Here is a 22,660-nt window from a genome sequence, read left to right as displayed (position 1 = left end):
TGTGACCCACATACATCCATGATGGATACCAAATAAGAACCTAAACCAAAAAGAAATGGAATAATAACTGTATTTTATATACTTTGGGGCTCATCACTGTATTGTTTGAGCGCCTCACTCATGGTGGATTTATACAGCATTGAGGTAGTACAGTTCAGTTCCTGTTTATTAAATGGAAAACTGAGGCGCAGAGATGTTAAATGACTTCCCCATATAGGCAGTCAATAGCAGTGATAAGAAAATCAAGAGGTTTGAGTCCTACTCTGTGCCTTAACCACAGATCCACCATCAACAAACAAAAAATGTGTGGTATCCACATAGGGTGATTTGTGGAAGTCTAGGTCTTGCAGAGTTTCTATGGAATGCTACAGTTATGTAAGAGCCTTGCTCAGGCTTTGGTGCAAAATCCTGTTTTTGTTCATTCACCAGATTGTCCGATTGACAACCATATTTATGCTTTTTCCTTTTAAGTTTCAGTAACTTAAAATGGCAGCATATTTCAAAGTTTTTCTAGAACTGAATGTCATCTCTGTGCACCCCAGGAATTTGGTGAATTATGTAAGATTATACAAAATGTTGAAGAAAAGTGAATAAAAGTAGTGATTTTGTATGTGTGAGGTTGTATACATTTTACAGGGTGCTGAGTGCTGTGCAAAGATATCAGAAAGCCTGGTATTTGCCCCAAAGAAGTGACAATATAAGGGTATGATCCTGCAAAAACTCATTACTGGTGTAGCTTTTACTACATCAATTACTTACTTAATTGGAGCCCGGGTGGTAAGTGTTTGCAGGGTTCCAATTCAGCAATAAGTCAGTTCATAGTGTCTCAGACTATGGTTTAAATTCTGAACTGAGTGCATCACATGGAGAGACTGGCAGCACTATTTTTATAATTTTAAGGAAGGCTCTGAAAGAAGAAAGGAAAGTTCCCTGACATTTGAGGAGGAGTCAGTTCTAAGTGCATGGCTGACCATTGAAGAATGCCCATTTCCATCAGTCACAGTATTTTACTGTTTCTCAGTTTGCTCTGACTGGAAAATTTCACCCTTGTGAATTTATCCATGTACTATATGATTGTATACACTATACCTAAAAATACAATATAGCTTGATATGGAAAGTGTGAGGAAGCCAGTAAAGCCATTTAAAAAAGGTTTGAATGCAATTACAGTGAGAAGCAATGGAGAATATTTACATGGCTGTGTTTTGTGTGGACTGCAGGGAACTGAATGTTCAGGACTGTAGCGAGTAAGAAATACTAGTAGTGGAGGTAAGCTTGTCTTAAAAAAGAAGGGATGAATTTTGGAGACAATGGAGTGACAAATCCAGTAATAAGACGAGGTGAACATCACCTTTTGAAAGGGAAAGAAAGAGAAGAGTTACAATTTTCTGTTTTCCACAAATCCTTGGTCTAGTTTGCCTAAAGAGTAAACACACGGGTCATTTTTAAATTAAACTTTTTATTTGCTTGAAGTTTTTAAATACATTTTGAAATGTGGCCTTTAGAGTTGTCCTTTTCCCCATTGCAATCAATGGGAATCCATTTCAACCACACACAGCTGAGCAAACGCAAGAGCAAAACAAAAACACAATAAAACTTCCATGCAGGCAGATCAGAGGTCAGAGCAATGTGCAGCCATAGAAGTGTTCAAATGTCAACGTAATTTGTAATACCTATTTCCATCTATACAAATTTCGATTTATAACAGTGGTCTATATTTTCAAAAGTGATTAGTAATGTTGGGTGCCTCAATTTTTGGGTACCCACTTGACACATCTTAAAGGGCCTGATTTCCAGCAAGTTCTGAGTGTCTGCCTGCTGAAAATCAGGCCCCTTTAACGGGTACCTATAATTACCACTAGTCATTCTTAAAAACTTAGGCCCATATCTGTTTCCTTTTAACCAGGTGGAGAAAAGATTTGATTTGAAAGGGATGAGACTCGATATAGTTCCTATGCTACTGCAGCTTAGCTCCGTGTATCTTCTGAGTAAAGGTTGCCAATCATGCCAAATGGGGCTCAGTTGTGAGTAGAGGGTTTTATGATCTGTTACCTTTTTAGGGACTAAATTACTTAACTACAGAATTATTGTACTTATAGAACTTCTGGCAAGATGGAACAAAGGTCCCAGATCAAAAGGGGAAATGCGATAAGATTCATTCAGTTCTCACTCATTACATTTTTAGTAGCCTTTTAGAACATTTTGACTTACGAAAATATGTACAGTACATAGGACTTGCCTTTTGGGCTGTAAATTATATGCAAGTTAATATTTAAACTACTAACATGTAGAAAAATGTGTCTCAGTCAGCTTCAGAAGAGTGGAGAAAATAAATAAAAAAGAGAACCATTTTCCAGGAATTGATAGGAATATTTTTGTAAACTTATTAATTCTTTAAAGTCTGTCTGTTTCCAGCATCTCACTTTCTGGGCCATAAAAGTCCGGGAACAGAGTGTTGTGCATTGCTTTATAGTGAACAGTTTGTTGCTTTGTTAGTGAGCAGTGGATATGCACTTACTTAAAGCATAGCCTGGACTACTTCTGAAGGGTGTCTTACCTATTCCTCCTTACCGACAAGGATGGCACCCTATGACATGCAGCCTTGAGATTGGGCACAAGAGTAAGGGAAGATGGTGACATCCCAGAACTAGGGTTGAAGAAGTTGTATTCCTTTCTGTTACTCGAATGTGAATTTCAACATGCTGAACGTTCTTTTTCCTTGCCTTAACCAAGACAAATTGAAATGTTGAAATAAAATATCGTTGGTGAAATGCTTTTGCAATGATATTGTGCTAATATAAGCATCCCTTTATTTTTGCAAAAAGAGCTGCCTATCCCTCATTTCTTGGTAAAGATTTAATAGACAAATATTGTATGAAGATTTTCTGGCACTGAAGCTTCATTACTTTTACAAAATGTGCTGTAGAACATTTTAAGTGTAATTGACCACTGAAGTAATGAACACCATGCACTTGGGAAGCAATATCCTTGCTTTAATTTTCGTTTGCTAAATCACTAAACTTAATCACTTGTAACAGTTACCCCAGCCATTAGTGCAAAGAAACAAGGTTGTGACTGTAATTTATACATTCAAAAGACTTCAGTTCTTCTATTAATGCAGTGGTAGTGAGAAGTTGAACCCATGGCCCTGTAACAGAGTGGTGGCAGTCTACGTAGACAGACGTGTTGTATATTTTAAGAGGTTTCCTGTAAGAGGCATGGTCTGTGGCAGAGTTGGTGAGTAGCAGTTAGAGGTCTACTAAACTACCGTGTTATGGTGATGACATACTGATGTGGTTCTGCAAGCTAAATAAAATTCAGGAAAGAGACATAAAAAGAAATAAAGAGCACGCCTAAGTAACTTATTGCCAGCTGTGAATGTTTGCATTGCGGAGCTTAAGTGTGGTCAAAATACCCAAAGATCTCCCTAAATAAACAAAGAGCAAAGCATCAGTGAGTCAAAATGCATATAGTGCCTTTTTAATATTTTGATCAAATTGCATTTCTCACCAATAGGAACTAGTTTACAGCAACAGGAAGAAAGTAGATATTTACAGAAAAGGTGTTGGGCAATAGAGAAATAACATCCTTATGAATAGTTCTAATTATCATTATAAGCAGACTGCAAACATAGCAATGTAATCCTCTCATCAATTATTTTTAAATACTCCCACCCAAGTAGCTGTTGACCTTTGCTGTAGGAATGTTTTATGGTATTTTTAATTTAATCCCTTTTTAAGAGACTGAAACAAACAGTATATTTTTAAAGGAGTGATATGTTAATGAAGATTTATATCTGCAGGGATTAATCACCATTTTATTTTGAAACCAAATGTGTACCCTTTAACCCTCTGCATTTTCAACTTTCCTAAACTGTGATTTTGAAAGTTGAATGCATATGAAGTAGTTTAACGACCAAGTGTCAAATCCTTGGGCTTGAGTGGCTGGGCTGTGAACTGGAGCTCTCTACCAGGGCTGGCGAGGTTAAGAAATTCCTGCTTCCTGAGGCCCTGGACTGGCAGCAAAGCTACTGTATGGCTGCATCTGTAGCTTGAGGACTATGGCAGTCCCCTGACTGTTGTTCTTCCCTCCTGGAGTGAGAATGGTGACGCCTACCTACTTGTGAATCCACTGAACTCATCACCAAATTCTATAGACTTGAGGCCAAGATCCTTCATCTTGTGGAGCAGAACTGCATCCCCAGCTTCCTCGGGGTTCTGCCGGGCAGGGGAGGAGGTGAAAGGGTTTGGTCCTAACGAATGGGAAAAAATGTCACTATGCACTGACGTTGCTGTTTTCCGCCCCCCCCCACCCCTGCCAATGGATGTGAGTAAAATTCAGAGTTTGAGGATTAATTATCCGTTTCATCCATTTAACACAGATGATTCTCTCTCTGTCTTTGAGATCTAACTCTGCTTTGTAACTAGCAATATGTGTGGTGGGTGTAGACCTCAGTGCTACAAGATGAGATTGGATTTTGAAGCATTACAGTTTTTTCTATGTACACTGCATGGAATCACTTCTTATTGGGTATCTTTTCCAAGACACCACTAACCTGAATCTTCGGATATGTACTTAGTTGGATGATAAAATCTGGCTGTGTGTGGGCGCGCGCAGGGGTGGCCAACCTGAGCCTGAGAAGGAGCCAGAATTTACCAATGTACATTGCCAAAGAGCCACAGTAATACGTCAGCAGCCCCCCATCAGCTTCCCCCTCCCAGTGCCTCCCACCCACTGGCAGCCCTGCCGAGCAGTGCTGATCAGAAGGGGTGGAGTGGGGGCAGGGCCTGTGGCAGAGCCAGGGGTTGAGCAGTGAGCCCCCTCCGCCCCCCAAGCACATTGGAAAGTTGGCACCTGTAGCTCCAGCCCTGGAGTCGGTGCCTATACAAGGAGCCGCATATTAACTTCTGAAGACCCACATGTGGCTCTGGAGCCACAGTTTGGCCACCCCTGCTTTATTGTATAAACTTGTGTACATGTTTTTTGGGGTAGGAGAATGGATTTATTTGTGAACCTTTTTAACATTTTTAATTTGTGTTATGCTGTTACAGGACTATCTAAGTGAGAAGTAGGAGACCCCTTTCAGAATCATTCAGAGCATTGTGTAACTGTTGCTTTTTTAAAACTCATGTCTCTTCTACTAACTAACAGGCTACACCATGGACTGGAGTTCTTCAGTGGAGGCATTGCAAGGGGGAAAAGGGAATGACAGCAAAAGGTTAACTTGCCTTTTTACAGCATGCATGATTTGAATAGTCACAGGAAATAAAAGGTTAAATGAGGGCCAGTAATGTATATTTACTTATTTAAACTTGGTATATCAGTTGAAGAAAGTCATAAGTAGGTATTCTTAAATATAAAGGACTTAGTCATTAAAATCCATCAGTTTATCGGAGAACACATAAGAGTGAAAATGTCTTTTGAACTGAATCCAGTAAATGGATAGTGTGAAAATTGAGTGGTATTGGCCAAATCATTTATTATAATGGAAATATCTACATTAAATCATATTCAAGTATAGAAAACCATCTGAAGTTTTGTTTTTTGTATAATAGAATAATGACATTATAATAGTTTGCTAATGCTTCAGGACTGAAAAATAAGCTGGCTTGTTCCTCCTTTGCCCTTTTTATGTGGTGTTTTGCACTATTCGCCACCTTGTTATAGAAAGTGACAAGAAATACTATTATCATGGTTTGTTTAAGTTTTAGGGAAAGGATAAATTGATAGTGATTGGAATAATTTGTAGCTACTTTGATCTAGCAGATTAACTCCAATCATTTTTATGCTCAAAGAGGAAAGCAGTACAAAGAGACGTTTCCCTTCCATGTAGCCTTGCTTTTCAAGGGCAGTAGTAAGCTGGGGAGGTCTTATGACCTTTAAAGAGAGACTTCCACAGTATAAAACAAATAAGGAGAAACACAGAATGTGTAAAAATATATTACTTGAGCAATATGTCTGTTTCCTTTATTACTAAGTAAATGCTTTCTCTCAGCTTCTCCTTGATCCTTCAGTGAATTCATAATCCTGTGCTTGTGGTATTGGTCAGTTGCCATAATAATGGTTGTAATGTCACATATTCAGCAGGACTTCGCTGCAGATTCAGGAGAAGTGGGAAAGGAGAGCTAATAACTGATATCAAGATGGCTGAGGTATTTAATGCCTATTTTGCTTCAGTCTTCAATAAAAATGATAATACTCAACACAATTAATATTAGCAATAAGAAGGAAGGAATGCAAGCAAAAATAAGGGAAGAATAGATTAGAGAATATTTAGATAAATTAGGTATATTCAATTCGGCAGGGGCTGATGAAATTCATCCTAGGGTCCTGTAAGGAATTAGCTGAAGTAATCTTGGAACCGTTTGCATTTATCTTCAAGAACTCATGGAGGACAACTGAGATCACAGACTGAAGAAAAGCAAACATAGTATATATCTTTAAGATGGGCAACAAACAAGGACCCAGGGAATTACAGACCACTCAGCTTTGTTCACTAATTTGTTAGTAAATTATTAGTTTGTAAGCACCTGGAAGATAATAGGGTTTTAAGGAATAGCCCCCATGGATTTGTCAAGATCAAATTGTGCCAAATGAACCTACTTTCCTTATTTGATAGAGTTACTAGCCTAGTGGATGGGGAGGAAGTGGTAGACAAAGGTATCTTTTGATTTTAGTAAGGCTTTTAACACTGTCCCACATGATATTCCCATAAACGAACTATGGAAATGTGGCCTTGATTATATTACTTTCAGGTGAGTGCATAACTGGTTGAAAGACCATACTAAGGGTATGGCTACACTTGAGAGTTGTAGCGCTGGTAGTTTGCAGCGCCGGTCGTCCAGCTGTGCAGGGACAGCACTGGTGTGTGGCCACACTCACAGCTACCAGCGCTGCAGTGTGGCCACATTTGCAGCATTTGCAGCGCTGTTGGGAGTGATGCATTATGGGCAGCTATCCCAGCGTTCAAGTGGCAGCAACATGCTTTTCAAAAGAGGGGTGGGGTGGGGTGGAGTGTGACAGGGAGCGGGGGGGAGGGGAGAGAGAGAGAGAGAGAGTGGATTTTTGGAGCCAACACTGTGTATCGGCTCCCTGACTTGCAAAATCAGAAACTTTTTCCAACCCCTTACTCTTGAACTGCAAAAGCCTGCAGACCAGATAAGCAGCTGCCGACTCCCTTTCTCGCTGCTGGTCAAGCAAAAAGCAAACACTCAACCCCTGTGAATCACGCAGGGAGGGGGATATCTCATTTGATTGTTCACAGATTGATCACAGCAAACAGGAGCTGTGTTTGTTTTTTTAGATAAACAGCTCCCGGAGCTGCGTTCACAACAAAACAAAGAGAGGCTGCATAACAAAACAAAGGGAATAATTTAGTTAAAAGCATTCTGGGATATCTCCTAATACCCTGGAGGCCAATAACAGCGCTGGTGTGTGGCCACACTTTATGACCAGCGCTGCAGAACCAGCGCTGCAATGCTTATTCCCCAAGCAGACCCAGGTGTACGGCCAGCGCTGCAGCCAGGGAGTTGCAGCGCTGGATGTGCCCTGCAGGTGTGGACAGTTACTAATTGCAGCGCTGGAAAGCCTCCACCAGCGCTGCAACTCTCAAGTGTAGCCATACCCTCAGGGAGTAGATATCAGCTGGAAGGGTGTATCTACTGGGGTCCCACAGAGGTCAGTTCTGGATCTTGTACTATTCAATACTTTCATTAAGGACTTGGATAATGGAGTGGAGAGTATATTCATAAAATGTGTGGATGACACCAGCTGGGAGGGGTTGCAAGCACTTTTGAGGGCAGAATTAGAATTCAAAATAATGTTAACAAATTGGGAGAATTGGTCTGAAATCAGTAAAATGAAATTCAGTAAAGACAAGTAGCAAGTACTACACTTCAGATGGAAAAATCAAATGCACAAGTACAAACTGTGGAGTAACTGGCTAGGTGTTAGTACTGCCGAGAAGGATTTGGGATTTACAGAGGATCACAAATTGAATATGAATCAGCATAGTGGTGCAGTTGAGAAAAAGGCTAATATTCTGGAGTCTATTAACAGGAGTGTCATATGTAATCGTCTTGTTCTTCGCATTGGTGGGGCTCCAGTTGGAGGATTGTGTCTAATTCTGAGCACCGCATTTTAGAAAAGATCATAGCATCATAGAAATGTAGAACTGGAAGTGACCTCGATACATCATCTAGTCCAGTCCCCTGCACTGAGACAGGACTAAGTATTATCTAGACCATCCCTGACACAGGTGTATGTCTAACTTGTTTTTTAAAATCTCCACTGATGGAGATTCCACAGCCTCCCGTGGTAATTTGTTCCAGTGCTTAACTATTCTTACAGTTGGGCAGTTTTTCCTGATGTCTAACTGAAATCTCCCTTGCTGCAATTTAAATTGAGGTTTTCAAAAGATTACATTGTTTTAATGCTGACATCAAACAAATACGTCTTCAGAACTGTCCAGATTTTTGTGCACAATATTAGTTTGATTTAAAGGAGAAAATGGTTTGTTGGCAATTTTACAGAAGTAAAAAGTAATTAAATAAAGGATAAGTAGAAAAACAAATATTTACATATCTGACAGAATCATTAAAATAACACTAAAGTTTAACTACAGAATAGTGAAATTGCCAACAGCATGACAGAAAAGTTGTTTCTCTCACAGCAGAAGCATTATCCCTCTGCCAACTCTCAGTCCTGATTAACTGTCCCAGAAAGGGGTCTCTGTGTAACTACAGACCTTTCTCACTTGCATTTAGTTAGCTTTTGAAGTCCACGTGACTGGAAGGCTGTAACTTGTGATTACTTTTGTCCTTACATCAAATGCTCTTTTCCCTAGAGTCACATCTGCTCATTAAACAATAAGACAAACAATTCCTAGAAGTCAATGTGGCTAGCCAAAATTTCTAAATGAGCACAAATATTAGGTAGTAGTCCCTTGCAGTTTTCATTTCTGTTTTTCTATGGAAATACCATTTTGCTTCTCTTTTTCAAGGCTCATGTACCTTTAATCATTTTTTCATTAGCATGCAAAGGATGGTAGCTCCTCTGCTGGCAGCCTGACTCAAATTAAGAAAAAGATATGTGTAAGAAGCACACATTCAGAACACCATTTATTCCAGATTGTTATAATTCGGGATAGGCAAGCTGGTTTGAGTAAAATAAGAACAGACCATCCAGCAATCTCACACTTTGAATCTGAGCAGAACCATTAGTTATTGCACTGCCAACACTTATTTATACTTAGCCGAGTCAGCTTTTTACACAATTTCTGTAGACCAATATATTTTTCTTCATTAAACAATTTGTCCTAAAATATAATCTAGATTTCATTATGTTTGAGTCAATATGCATCTATATATGATTTTCTGTCTAATCCCAATGCCATGCTTCAGGCAGCCTGTTGCATCTCTAAGGTTTTAATAGATGAACCATCAATATTTTATTGAGTCATATGAGGATTGTATATGGCATACTTTTCTGGTTTTTTTTCCTCTCTCTCTTTTCTTTCTCCCTCTCACTTACGTTCTCTTGAATTTGGCCGGCAAAAATGTTTTTTATACATACTGTGGAATTAGAAGATTAGAACTCTGCTGTTTGTGTTACAAAAGCATAGGCATTTACCATTGGCTGTAAAGTAGAATCTCTTTTCACGTTCAGCAGGATAGGGCTTATGACACACAGTAGAGTAACTATGACTCTATCCTGCAGAGGACAATGGTACATATATGCACTATTTAGTTCATTGACAGCATTAGTGAAAACAACACAACAAAAGCCTTGGTCCAGAACTTGAACTATTTTATCCTTTACTTTTCCTTTTTTGTATACTATGGCATTTCCAGATCCCAAATGAGATTTGAAGAAATGCTGAAATACTGCTAAAACAGCTGTGCATGGTCAAACTAATAGAAGTACGGTAAGTAGTACCAGAAATCTTGCAGACAAGCCTATTCCTGTGATATTTTCAGCCTAGTTTTTGTTTGTATAATTTGGATAAACTTTGGCTAGATCTCAGAACTTTTGGCTTCTTATCTGAACTGAACCATTGAAAGTGCCGAGGTTCATCCATTAGTAATTATAACTATCCCATTCACTTTTTGAATTGATTCTTTATAAAAACAAATCAATGAAGGCCTTGTCTATAATGGGAATTTACAAAGACAGACATCTTCCCCAAAAAACTATAGATTGATCCACTGAACAGTTAAATTCTTAAATTGGAGTCTATTAAGGTAATTATAATAGATAATAAAAAGATAATGTTTTGGTTTTATTTTTATGCACAATGAATTTTTTAATCTAAAGATTTTCCTCTTAAATTTGGACTTCTACATTGATATGTAAGCTGCAGATATGTAAATCCTTTGTACCTTCTCGTTAGATGCTAGTCCAGTTAGTATTTTGTTTTTAGATATGCTGTTGCTGCAGAATGACCAGTGAGAGAGCTTGCCAAATTGATAGTACTGTGCATTTCTGGGAGATTAGTGCTTTATTCTATTTATAGTAAGCCTGAGCTAAATTATTTATAACAGGTTAAATTGAAAGTTCCTAGACTTCATTTTACAAGAAAATGAAATTGCCCAAGTAATCTCTTCCATGTCCCGTCTTTCTTTGCTTTCAGTGCACAATCCCATATTCATTGGTGTGGAATGAATGATGCCCTATAATGGATTTTTCTTCTTGAGATCAAGAAGTTTAAAAAAAAAAAGCCGTACAAATAAAATATAGCAAATAGCTTCCTTTTTTTTTAAAAAGGAAAACAAAGAATTAAATTCCACTTCAGGGTGTCAAATACAGAATAATGCTACTGTGCTGGTGTGTGTCACTCCATTAAAGATCTTAATGAGGTGATAGATTTATACTGAAAAGAGCAATAATAGTTGTGTAGCTTTTCATACAGGATGGATGCAAGATTGGGGTATAATGTGAGTCTTGTTACAGCACTGACTGGTTACTGGGGCTTAGTCTACACATGCCTTTTTTCTGAGAGAGTTCCCTCTATTCCCACTGGTGCAGCTCTGCTGGTTGTAGCAATGGCAGGAATTGCCCTTTTAGATGAGACTCAGCTTGCTGCTGGAGTTTTAACCATTGTGTCGTCTAAACTTGCTCACAACAGGTCTATGTGACACTGATGAAAATGCTGGCAGTTGTTGGCATCTTGTTCAAATTAGTGCTCCTGCCGTTAGGTCCAATGCCAGTGTTTGCAATGGTAGGGAATTTTTCAGAAAAATGGTATTTGTGTAAGCAAGGGCTGAGGAAAGCCTCTACCATACAGTTGTTGGTGGCATTCAAAATACCTCTTGAAACAATGGACCATGCTGAAAAATGGTGCCAGGCAAAGAGCAGCAACATGACTCCAGCTTTAGGGACCAGTCCCTGTCTCAGTGAAGTTAATGGCAAGTGTCCCATTCATTTCAATCATGCAGGATCTGGGTTCTTGATAACTAAGAGTCTTTTACATACCTACTTGCTCTATGGGGCATGAGACTGTATTACACTGTAGCAGACTTTGAGACAAGCCTTCTAAAGGAATAGAATCATAGATTATTAGGGTTGGAAGGGACTTCAGGAGATCATCTAGTCCAACCCCCTGCTCAAAGCAGGACCAATCCATAAATGGCCCCCTCAAGGATTGAACTCACAATCCTGGGTTTAGCAGGCCAGTGCTCAAACCACTGAGCTATCCCTTCCCCACTAGGTAGTCAAGTATTGCTCAGAAGTATATAATTTATCTTTCTGTCAGAATAAATCACTAACTGCTGCTTGCGTTTCATAGATCCATAAAAGTGCTGGTGCACTATGCTCTAGAGTGTCTCCACCTGCTGTTTTGCCTTCCAGTTTACTTCCTTTTTCCTTCAGGTGGGGAGTTGAGCTGGATTCATGCCCCTTTCCTCACTGTGCTCTTAAAAAGACATAGTAGGAGGACAGAAGTGATCACAAGCCCACCCATACCTTCTCTCAGATGTTTTGGTGATGGGAGAGCTTTACTCTCCAGGCCAGGAAAAGCATGTGGTGGCCACTTTAACTATTCCTTTCCTTTGGGCCTTAGGAAGTCTACAGGGGTCAGAACGTATGGCTGGCTGAAGGATTGGGTAGCTACTAGGACTACAATGATGGCTAGGATTTTCAAAGGAGTATAAGCTCTTGGGGCGAGAACACATCACTGTGGTCAACTAAACTGATCTCCTGTATAACACAAGACACAATACTTCCCTGAATTAATTTCTATTTGGACTAGAACATCTCTTTTAGAAAAACATCCACTCTGGATTTAAAAATTCCCAGGAGGGAGAATCTGCTGTAACCCTTGGCAAACTGTTTCAGTGATTGATTATGCTCACTGTTAAAAAATTGTCTTATTTTCAGTATGAATTTGTTTAGCTTCAGCTTCCGCACACTAGATCTTATTCTGTGTTTGTCTACTAAAAAGCCCATTATCACATTTTTGTTCAATTGTTGTTTATAAACTGTCTTCAAATAACATCTTAACCTTCTCTTTGTTATGTTAGAATTAAGGAGCTCAATCTATTTCTCGCTATAATGGGTGGGCAAACTACGGCCCGCAGGGCCATGTCCGGCCTGCCAGAACTTTTAATGTGGCCCTCGAGCTTCAGCCAGGGAGTGGGGTTGGGGGCTTGCCCTGCTTGTGCCAGGGAGCGAGGTTGGGGGCTTGCCTCGCTCCACGCAGCTCCCAGAAGCAGTGGTATGTTCCCCCCCCCACACACTTTGGCTACTACGTGTAGGGGCAGCCAGGAGGCTCCTCATGCTGCCCCTGCCCCAGGCACCAGCTCTGCAGCTCCCATTGGCCGTGGTTCCTGGCCAGTGGGAGCTGCAGGAGCGATGCCTGCGGACGGGGCAGCGCACAGAACTGTAGGGGGGACATGCTGCTGCTTCCAGGAGCTGCTTGAGGTAAGCGCTGCCCGGAGCCTGCATCCCTGACCTCCTCCCATGCCCAACCCCTACCCCAGCCCTGATCCCCCTCCAAACCCTTCGGTCCCAGCCCCACCCCAGAGCCTGCACCCCCAGACGGAGTCCCAACCCCCTGCCCCAGCCCAGAGTCCCAGCCCTGTACCCTGACCCTCATTTCTGGTCCCACCTTGAAACCTGCACCCCCAGCCAAAGCCCTCATCCCCTCCTGCACCCAAACCCCCAATTTTGTGAGCATTCATGGCCTGCCATACTATTTCCATACCCAGATGTGGCTCTCAGGCCAAAAAATGTGCCCACCCCTGCAAATAAGTAAGGTATGTTTTCCAATCCTTTTATCATTGTTCAGATAAATTGGAGACTCTTGTGGCTCTTATCAGTATCCTTCTAGAAGTATGGACCCCAGAACTGAACACATTGTTCCAATAGTGGTCACTCCTGTGTCAAATTCAGAAGTAAAATACCCTTCCAACTCCCACTTGATATTCCCCTGTTTTTGTATCCCAGGACCGCATTAACCCTTTTGGCCACAATGTTGCATTGGGAGCGCACATTCAGATGGTTCTCCACTCCCCCCAAGTCTTTTTGAGAATCACTGCTTCCAGGATAGAATCCCCCCTATCTTGTAAGTGTGGCCTACATTCTTTGTTTCTAGAGGTATACATTTACAGCTGGTTGTATTAAAACATATATTGTTTGTTTGTTTGCCCAGCTTACCAAGTGATCTAGATTGCTCAGGATCAGTAACCTGTCCTCTTCATTATTTACCACTCCCTAATTTTTGGGTCATCTGCAAATTTTATCAGTGATGATTTTATGTTTTCTTCTGGGTCTTGATTAAAACTGTTAAATAGTGCAGGGCCAAGAACTGATCCCAGACACCCAAATACAATTAAAATCCAGTGGAAGTTAGGCTTCTTGGAAAGGAGGTTTGCAGAAAACGTGGCAGCTGAGATATAGAACTTCTGATCCTCACCAAGCAAAATCTTGCTCAAGGGAAGCTTTAAGAGCTCTGCATGGTCCTCTCCTTTCTCCTCCTTCCTAAACCTAATGTTTTCTCCCTGCAGCTCTTAATTCTGTTCTTTGTGCCTGATCTCTAATCTGTTCATGTAGAACTATCCCATTGTAATTACTCCCTGGGTGCAAGCAACTGATCCTCATAATGTACATACATACTTTCACCTCACCTCTCCCATATTCCCCAATACTAAAAATGCCTTTCTTTCTGATTTTGTAATTTTTCTTCCCTTATTTAGTTTTGAATTGGCTATAGAAATAACTGCCTTGATCTGGTTACCAAACATTCTTCTTTGTTTAAATTTGGTCTGCTCGTCCTTGATTGAGAAACTTCCCATGTCTTTGATTCCAAGAAAAAAAAAGATTTAACCACCAGGTTCTCACAAAGACCTTGTATATATCTGACTCGCTACACGTTAAAGACTACAAATTATCTAAGAAACCAGACCACTGTAAGACATTAATCATCTTTCATTCTATCCCTGAATCTTTCTTTTCTTCAAAAAACTAAGGCCTGGTCTACAGTGGGGGGCAGATCAATCTAAGATGCGCAACTTCAGCTACGAGAATAATGTAACTGAAGTCGACGTATCTTAGATCGATTTACCTCCCGTCCTTACAGCACAGGGTCGACTCTGCTTCCACCTCTCGCCCTGGTGGAGTTCTGGAGTTGACGGGGAGTGTGTTCGGGGATCGATTTATCGCATTTAGACGAGACACGATAAATCGATCCTCGATAGATCGATCGGCGGGTAGTGTGGACGTACCCTAAGAATTCAGAATATTTATGTTCAGTCCGTGCAAACATGGTATTGAGTATTGATGTAGTTCAAGTGGATATTAGTCTGAAAACTGATTCCTTTTTTAAGTGATCAAAATTTTCATAATATTAAAGGAGGGAGAAGACTGTTATTGGCTTATCTAGGAAACTATGTTTTTAAAGAATAAATATGCTAAAGAACTATCTGATGACATTTTCAGGACAAATAGGATCAACTGCGTCTTTAACTTTATTTAAAAAAAAAAAAAAAGGCGGGGAGGAATAATTTCAGTTACTACATGAAATGGGTTACTCCAGGGCTATGGACCCAGATTTCAATGCAAACAAATTAAAGTACCTTCCATTATCATACCATAGCCACCTCAGAAAGTACTTTCTTGTCTTATTGATATTTACAGTGATTTTCATTCTCATATGCCAGTACAATGTTCTAAGTGTTCCTGGTGCTATACTGTATAAACACAGAATAATAAATTTCTTGTTTTCTGCTCCATGTAAGCATGCTATATGGAGAAACCTATTCTGTCTTATCAACATAGTGACTGTAGTGTTTATGATATAGTACCCTAGTAATAAGCCGTTCACCTTTACGACACGTCTTTCTTTCAGACTAGATGATCATGATAGTCCCTTCTGGCCTGAAAATCTGAGTCTGTCTTTCTCTTTCAGCTCTTTTAACTTCTTATAGTAGGAAACAGTTAATAGAATGCCTTTTCTTGATATGTCTTTATTGAAACGTTCACTGTTTAACAATATATATATTTTGTTAGAGGCCATGTTGAGGTGAAAGTGGAGCCTTTTTCCTACATGCAAGTCCTCCATGCATTTTGTAGATGTCTTTGAGGTTCCATTCCCGATTTTCCTTCCGTGACCCGTTCTGCTGTACTAGAAGACCTTCTTCATTCTTACCAGGTTTTCAACTAGCTACATGAAACTTCCTGCAGATTTATTTCCCAGTATAGCTGTTTCTCAGATTGGCTTTGCATCATATGAATTTAGGGTTTGATCCTGTGGATGTGATCAGTGAGAATATTTGCAAAAGGACTTCAGCATGATTGAAGGCAGTGGGGAGCATGCCATAGAACAGCAGTTCTCACACTGTAGATCGGGCCCCAAACAGGGTCCCGACCTCTTTTTAATGGGTTTGCCAAAGCTGGCGTTAGACTTGCTGGGGCCCGCCGGGGCCAAAGCCTGAGCCCTGCCGCCTGGGGCCAACTTCAGCGCTGGATGGCGTAGCTTGGGTTACAGGCCCCCTCTGTGGAGCTGAAGCCCATGGGCTTTGACTTTGCCTCCTTCTCACAGGGCAGCAGGGCTCAGGCTTCAGTCCCCCCACCCAGTGTCGTTTAGTAATTTTTCTTGTCAGAAGGGGGTCAGGGTGCAATGAAGTTGGAGAACCCCTGCCATACAGCATGCCCTCTCCTGTCAATGTCCTATGTTCCTGGATCTGCTGATTTGTGGGGGTGGGGTTTTTTGTTTTGTTTTTGTTACGCTCTGGGTAGCATATTAACCATTTGGCAAAAGCTTTCATCTGTTTAGCAAAAGTGAATATTTGTTTTAAACTTGCTACACTGAAAAAAGAGGATTCAAATTAGTGCACTGATTTGTCATTCCATACGTGTTCAAAATAACTCCAGCTTACGTGCCAAAGAGGCAGAAGAATGAAATGTAGCAGGAAAAGATATTTAACTTGAAGGTGGAATTTAATTTTCCCTGCTGGTGACCCACCCTTTTTGTCCCCTTTTTGGTTTGTGCAAGTTACCCTCATTGGATTCCAAATCAATCCTATTTAAACTTTCACCACTTATATATGTCTCATCACAAGTTTGTATCACCACTTTTCACTGTTGAATTTTGTCCAGAGACTTGCATGGTAAATGAATCTGTTTACACCCACTCAGAATTTGACTCATTACTTTTAAATGTGTGTAGTAGCAACCAAATCAGGCTGCTAAAATTTGAAATTTGGTTTAAAAACAGAAATCAAGCAGATGAAATACCTGTGCCAAGCCAGATATGAAGATAATTCTAGTTGCTCAAACACTGAAAGATTGGTTTCAAGAAAACAAAGTGAGGAAAATGCAACAGAAAAAGTGGTATAGAAAGGTGAGATGCTGATAATTTGACCATATTCAATTTTAATGTACATTTCAAAAAGATTTTCTCCTTCTAAGGCATTAGCTCATACTTTTGAGTTCAGCCTTTTATAAGGAACATACTGTAAGCTATTGTATATAGTATGACTGTACTGATCTGCTTAGAAACTTGAGGCACAGAAAACAGCAGTAATTCAGATCCCTTTTTTCAGCAAAATTAACCATGACAGCTGTTTGCTAAAACTATAATTAATGTTCTTTTAATTTTGGTAAACTCAAATGCCTAGAATAACTACAGTGGTGTGTATGAGTGTGAATGTGCATAGACAGGCTTAAACATACCTTTTTTTTCAATAAGATGTAATATTTTCAAAAAGACCCATTACAAATCTTATACTTTTTAGTGAGTTGCTACTTTTCAGATATTATGTACAAATTTTAATGTATTTATTTCAAAATTGTCTACATTGCCTAATAACTGTCTGTGCTTAACACAGAACAAGAAAGACAACTTACTCTTATTTTCAAGAAAAGTATTAAAAGCCATTTTTACATCAATAACGTCATTCTCTTGGCTGCATTCATTACGGGGTGGGTTGCTGGACACATTTAGCTACTCCATACAAACTCTTCATTGTTAAGGAAAACTGATGTGTATTGACAGTTGAATCGTAGGGAAACTTAGTGTATGGCTAGTGCTGGAAAGAATGGCATTAGCATAATGTCTTGGCTTTGACAAACTATATGCAGCAATATTTTTTTTTGTCTGAACTGCTGATTCTTACCCATCAAACATGTTTTATCAGAGGCTTTGCTTATAGAAGAACCATTTTATCAAAGTGTCAGAGGGGTAGCTGTGTTAGTCTGGATCTGTAAAAGCAGCAAAGAGTCTTGTGGCACCTTAGAGACTAACAGACGTTTTGGAGCATGAGCTTTCGTGGGTGAATACCCACTTCGTCGGATGCAGATTATAGTTTTTCTTGACTCCCGCCCTTTATAGCATCAGACAACTGATTTTTAAACTTAAAGGAATTAGAAAAAATATTGAAAACACAAACTATTTAAACTTAATTTACATAAAACAAACCAGGAGTACTTGTGGCACCTTAAAGACTAACAAATTTATTTAAGCATGAGCTTTCGTGAGCTACAGCTCACTTCTTCGGATGCATAGCTATTTGTTAGTCTTTAAGGTGCCACAAGTACTCCTGTTTTTTTTTGTGGATACAGACTAACACGGCTGCTACTCTGAAACCTTAATTTACATAGTAATTCAAGCTTTGTTTTAATAAGATGGCTCAATTAGTTGTATTTAACTAAATTAGTTGTGTGAAGCTGTCATTAGCAAACCTATTGGATTTCATGCCTCCTCTGTCCAAAATGCTCCCTTTTATGATGGTACCATGTATAATTCTGTAAGATCCCTATGTTGAGCCACTGTCCTTCTGGCCAAGGAGGACTGAATTTCTGGGAATCTTTTGAGTCTGCAATACACATTCTTAACTAACCAGAGCATTTCATTGCGAGCTACATGAGGCACTTCTTTCTCCCAAAGACATTGTGTGTTGCCACTGAAGCACTGAACAATCCAGGGATCCAGAGACTGACTTATCAATGGATCTCATTTATAAGGAACTTTTTCTCTCGTGGTACTTGTGTGGACCCCATCATTGTGGTATCTCAGTGCCTCATAAACATTAATGAATTTTATCCTCATACCACTTAGTCTAGTGGTATAGGGACAAAGGGATTTTCTTATTATCTTGGGTTTGGAGATGACTCAGATGACAAGTTGTTTGAATGCAGCCATCGATCTGATGGAGACTGCCAGAACTGCTGAGAGCCTTTTGCCCTCTGATGGGTATATTAGGAAAGGTTCTATTTGATATGGGGAACAGAGTGAGAGTTAAGGAACAAACTGTGTGTGTGTGTGTGTGTGTGTGTGTGTGTAAAATAGAAAAAATCCTGAAGTTGTGGGTGTTTTATATTGGACTAACCTACAGGAAAGCACTTGAGATTCACAGGCTTTTTCTTTGGCCCAAGGAAAGAGAGTAAGTTGGGATGGCAGATATAATAGTGTTGTTTATTCATACTTTCTGAATCTTCTGAGAGGGAAAATAAATCACAAGTCAGTGGGAGGGAATCCAGTATAGGAAAATGCAGAAAGTCTAGTGTGGGTATCACACCATGTTCGTCAACTTAATCTGACCAATATCTAGGAGTCAGTCCCAGAATGTTATATTTTTGTTTTTAAAATTAAATTGTCTACTGAGATTTGTGAATTATAATTTACAACTCTGTCCTTATACATGTAGACTGTATTTTTAATAGTGTGAATAATTAAAGGTGCCATCATTGTCCCATTTCAGACATCTGGACCATTTAGTTTAGTTTTGTACTAAAACGCTAACATTTATGTAATTGGCTGTCAAAAATGTGGATGAGCCAAATCACCCCAGGTTTAAAAAAAAAATGTAGCAAGAGAGAGTTTTTGTTTGACTTGGTTCCTGTGGCAAAACAGAAAAATTGGGAGAGACTAATTCTCATAAGATCGCACTAAGTTATTTTTGTGGGTTTGAAATTACATTGCATCATTTTTGTTTTTGTTTCTTTTCCCCACAGGAAATTCCACTTACTTGGATGACCATGGACCACCCCCACGCAAGGTGAGCTCCTTCCATCCTTACCAGTTGCTTTCCTATTGTATATTTGGGCCAAATTGTACTCTGTTCATCCCTAGTAAACGTGGAGTAACTCCACTGAGTTTTACATTGGTGTAGCTGAAAGCTCAATTTGGCCCTCTTGCCCCCCCCTTTTTAGAAAGCATTTTCCTCTCTCAGGTTTTTGTAGATAGCTTGCACAAAAATACGTTTAACTTGGGTAAAACTGGTTCATTGAAGTCAGTGGGAACGGGATTTCAGACCTGTTCTTTCCTGGTGCCAGCATGATGCAGTTTGTCATGTTAATACATACAATAGAATGCTCAGTGGTCCTCTATTCTGGAACAATATTATCACTTGGTCACTTTAGGAAGTGTCATCAAATTGTTACAGTTGTCACTGTTCCTATGAATATTTTGCTCACAAATGCAACAGCCTAACAGGGCTAAACTATTGTTTCTAACCCCTCACACTAAATCTCTTCCTCTTAGTTTCCCTTTTTAACAGTAACTATTTCAACAGGTATAGTACTTCTAAAACCTTTAAAAAAAATCATGAACTCAGTGAAATTGGGGTTTGTGTTTAAAAAAAACAAAACAAAACAAACAAACAAAACCCCTGAGAGTAAATATTAAGAATGCAGCACTGGCTTATGCTGAGGACAGTGTACTCTTAAAAGGAAATGATTATCAAGATAAACATTAATATTTCTTGATTTTTAAATGAGACTAAGTGTCTTCACTGTAAACTTAAGTTGACCTACATTTAGGTTGACTTACAGCCACTGCAGGGTCATATCCACACTGCCCTTCTTCAGCAGGTGGTGTGCGTCCTCACCAGGAGCGCTTCCACTGACTTAAGAGTGACAGGCACATGCAGCCCCCCACTGGGAACAGGGCAGCCGCACCAGGCTTCTTAGCTCCCTGCTCCTCACTGGGAGCTGGGCTTGGCTCCGAGCACTGCAGCCGACCGGAGTCTGGGCACTGAGTTTTCCCCCCAGGTGCAGCTATCCTCTCAGTTGGGAACAGGGAGCTGAAAGCCCGGGTGGCTGCCCCGTTCCCAGTGGGGAGTGGAGAAGCCCAGTGCAGCTGTCCCCTCCGTGGCGGGGGGTGCTGAGAAGCCCAGTGCAGATGCCCCGTTCCTGGAAGGGAACTGAGAACCTAGGCAACAGCCCGGTCAGAGTGGGGAGCCAGGATCCTGGAGTGGAGCATGGCTCCCTGTGGGGAACCTGGGTGGCAGCCTGAGCCAGGAGCCTGGGTGGCAGCCTGGCTGAGGAACCAGGAGACAGCTTTCTTTAGAGCTGTGAAATTGACAATGACAGCCAATAGATGTAAGTAACGCAGTGTCCGCAGGGGCACTGTCTCACCCTAACGACACTGATATAAGCCCTATGCCTCTTGTGCAGGTGGAGTTATAATGTCAGTGTAGTAGGGAACTTATATAGGCAGGAGCAAGGCTGTAGTATGTACGCTAACATAATTAGGTCAAGGTAAGCTGCCTTACGTTGGCCTAATGCATTAGTGTAGACCAGGCCTCAGTATTTGCTGCTAGTGTCAGATAGTAGAAGAGTGGTAGTTGGCAAATTGGTAGATTATAACATAAAAAAAATTAAAATTAGGTGTGTTTTATCAACTAGTAAATTTATAATATGGAATACACGAGACATAAATAATATTGTTGTATTTTAGCATTAGATTGTGACTCTACATATATGGGACTAAACCAAACTGATGGATGCACCCTTAATTCTGGATTAACTGTGTCCACACTAGGCAATTTTACCTCTTTAACTGTATCATTTTCTAACTCAATGTAATTATAGTTGTACAAAAAATCTGTAAGCCCAAATCACTGCCTTCATTGGTGAGGGATGTGAAAATGGCCTGTATGCTGGCAGCAACTGCCAGAACCATTGTGCAAGCATAATGTTTCCAGGAATGCATGTGGTGGAGGTGTCAAGTACACTTCTGTACAGGATTAGTTAAGTGTAGCATGCCGGTCCAACTTCTCTGGCCGGTGAACTGTGCAGCACTGCTGTGCTCTTTATCACCTATTGAGTTGCGGGCACGGCTTTCTGAGCATTTCAGGAATGCAAGGACAAAGATTATGTCTGGCCTCTGCAAGAGGAAAAGTGGTGACAGGCTTTCTGTGCATCCAGGTACAAGCTAGCCATTAATGTATATGGTTCTCTGAAACCTAATTTGATGTTACCTTAGCTCTGAGACTTTCCCGAAAAGACCCATAATAAGACCATTATAATGACATTGTTTTTGCTGCTTTATAAATAAATACGGTGAGTTTTCTTAGAAAGGAAGGAGTAATCTTGACATGCTATTAATTTTACTGTGTTAATTTTATTTTCCTAGGCATAGTGTAATATGGTGATGTGTTTATATCCTGGTAATGTAAACCTTTGCAAGGTTATGTACTGTGCAAATGATATACAATGACAAGATAAACATTTTTAAAAGATTTCCTTTCCCAAATTATTTCTCATTTTTCTCGTTTATTGCAACATAGGTAATAAAAAAAGGAAAGGGGTTGGGGAGAAATCACATGATATACTGGCATTTTATAAATAGTAGATTGGCTTTGGCTGTGGATATGTTTTAATATGAAGCTTTGCCAGGTGACTTCATTTCAGTGGCAGTTAGGTACTTAGGGGCTTTTGAAAATTTCACTAGGCACCTATCTGCATCTTTGAGCACCAAAAACCTGTAAAAATCTGGTTCTAAATAACTTAGGTGCTTTTGAAAATTTTGTCCTTAATCTCTCAAAATACAACAAAAATTCCTTTTTAAACATCACACTCCCTCTCCCAACCCCTAAACTATATTTTTTATCTGAAGAACACAAGTACCCTTATGGGTTTCCTGCATGAGTAGTTATGAAGGTAGATCATTATAGTCCTAGCAGAGATAATAAAATAAACTTAAGTAAACTCTCCACTTATAAGTGTTAGGGTAAAAAGATTAAAGCTAAATACTGTTTTTTGTCTTGAAAAATGGTAGTTTCCTGCTGAGGGTCTCAGCGGACCACTTAATGATCTTTCCAAATGTTGTTTGTACCGTTAGCTAACTATTGTAAAACACTTTGGATAAAAGTGCTTTGGATAAAAGCACTATATTAAAAAAAACAAAAAAAAACATTTTTTGTTCTGCAAATAAAAGCAC

The 22,660-nt window shown here is 39.9% G+C and overlaps 1 protein-coding gene across 4 annotated transcripts in view; it reads left to right on the top strand.

The window, feature by feature from the left end:
* UST (uronyl 2-sulfotransferase) overlaps positions 1–22,660 on the top strand; it is a 276,031-nt gene that overhangs the window by 81,949 nt on the left and 171,422 nt on the right. For all 4 annotated transcript variants that reach the window (XM_039532953.1, XM_039532954.1, XM_039532955.1 and 1 more), the window contains exon 2: positions 19,450–19,493. In XM_039532953.1, the coding sequence (XP_039388887.1) occupies positions 19,450–19,493 (44 nt within the window). The remainder of the gene's footprint in view (positions 1–19,449; positions 19,494–22,660) is intronic.

Source organism: Mauremys reevesii, linkage group 3 (assembly GCF_016161935.1).
Source record: "Mauremys reevesii isolate NIE-2019 linkage group 3, ASM1616193v1, whole genome shotgun sequence".
NCBI lineage: Eukaryota > Metazoa > Chordata > Testudines > Geoemydidae > Mauremys > Mauremys reevesii.
Note: the sequence above shows the minus strand (reverse complement) of the source record. Positions and strands in the feature narration are given on the sequence as shown.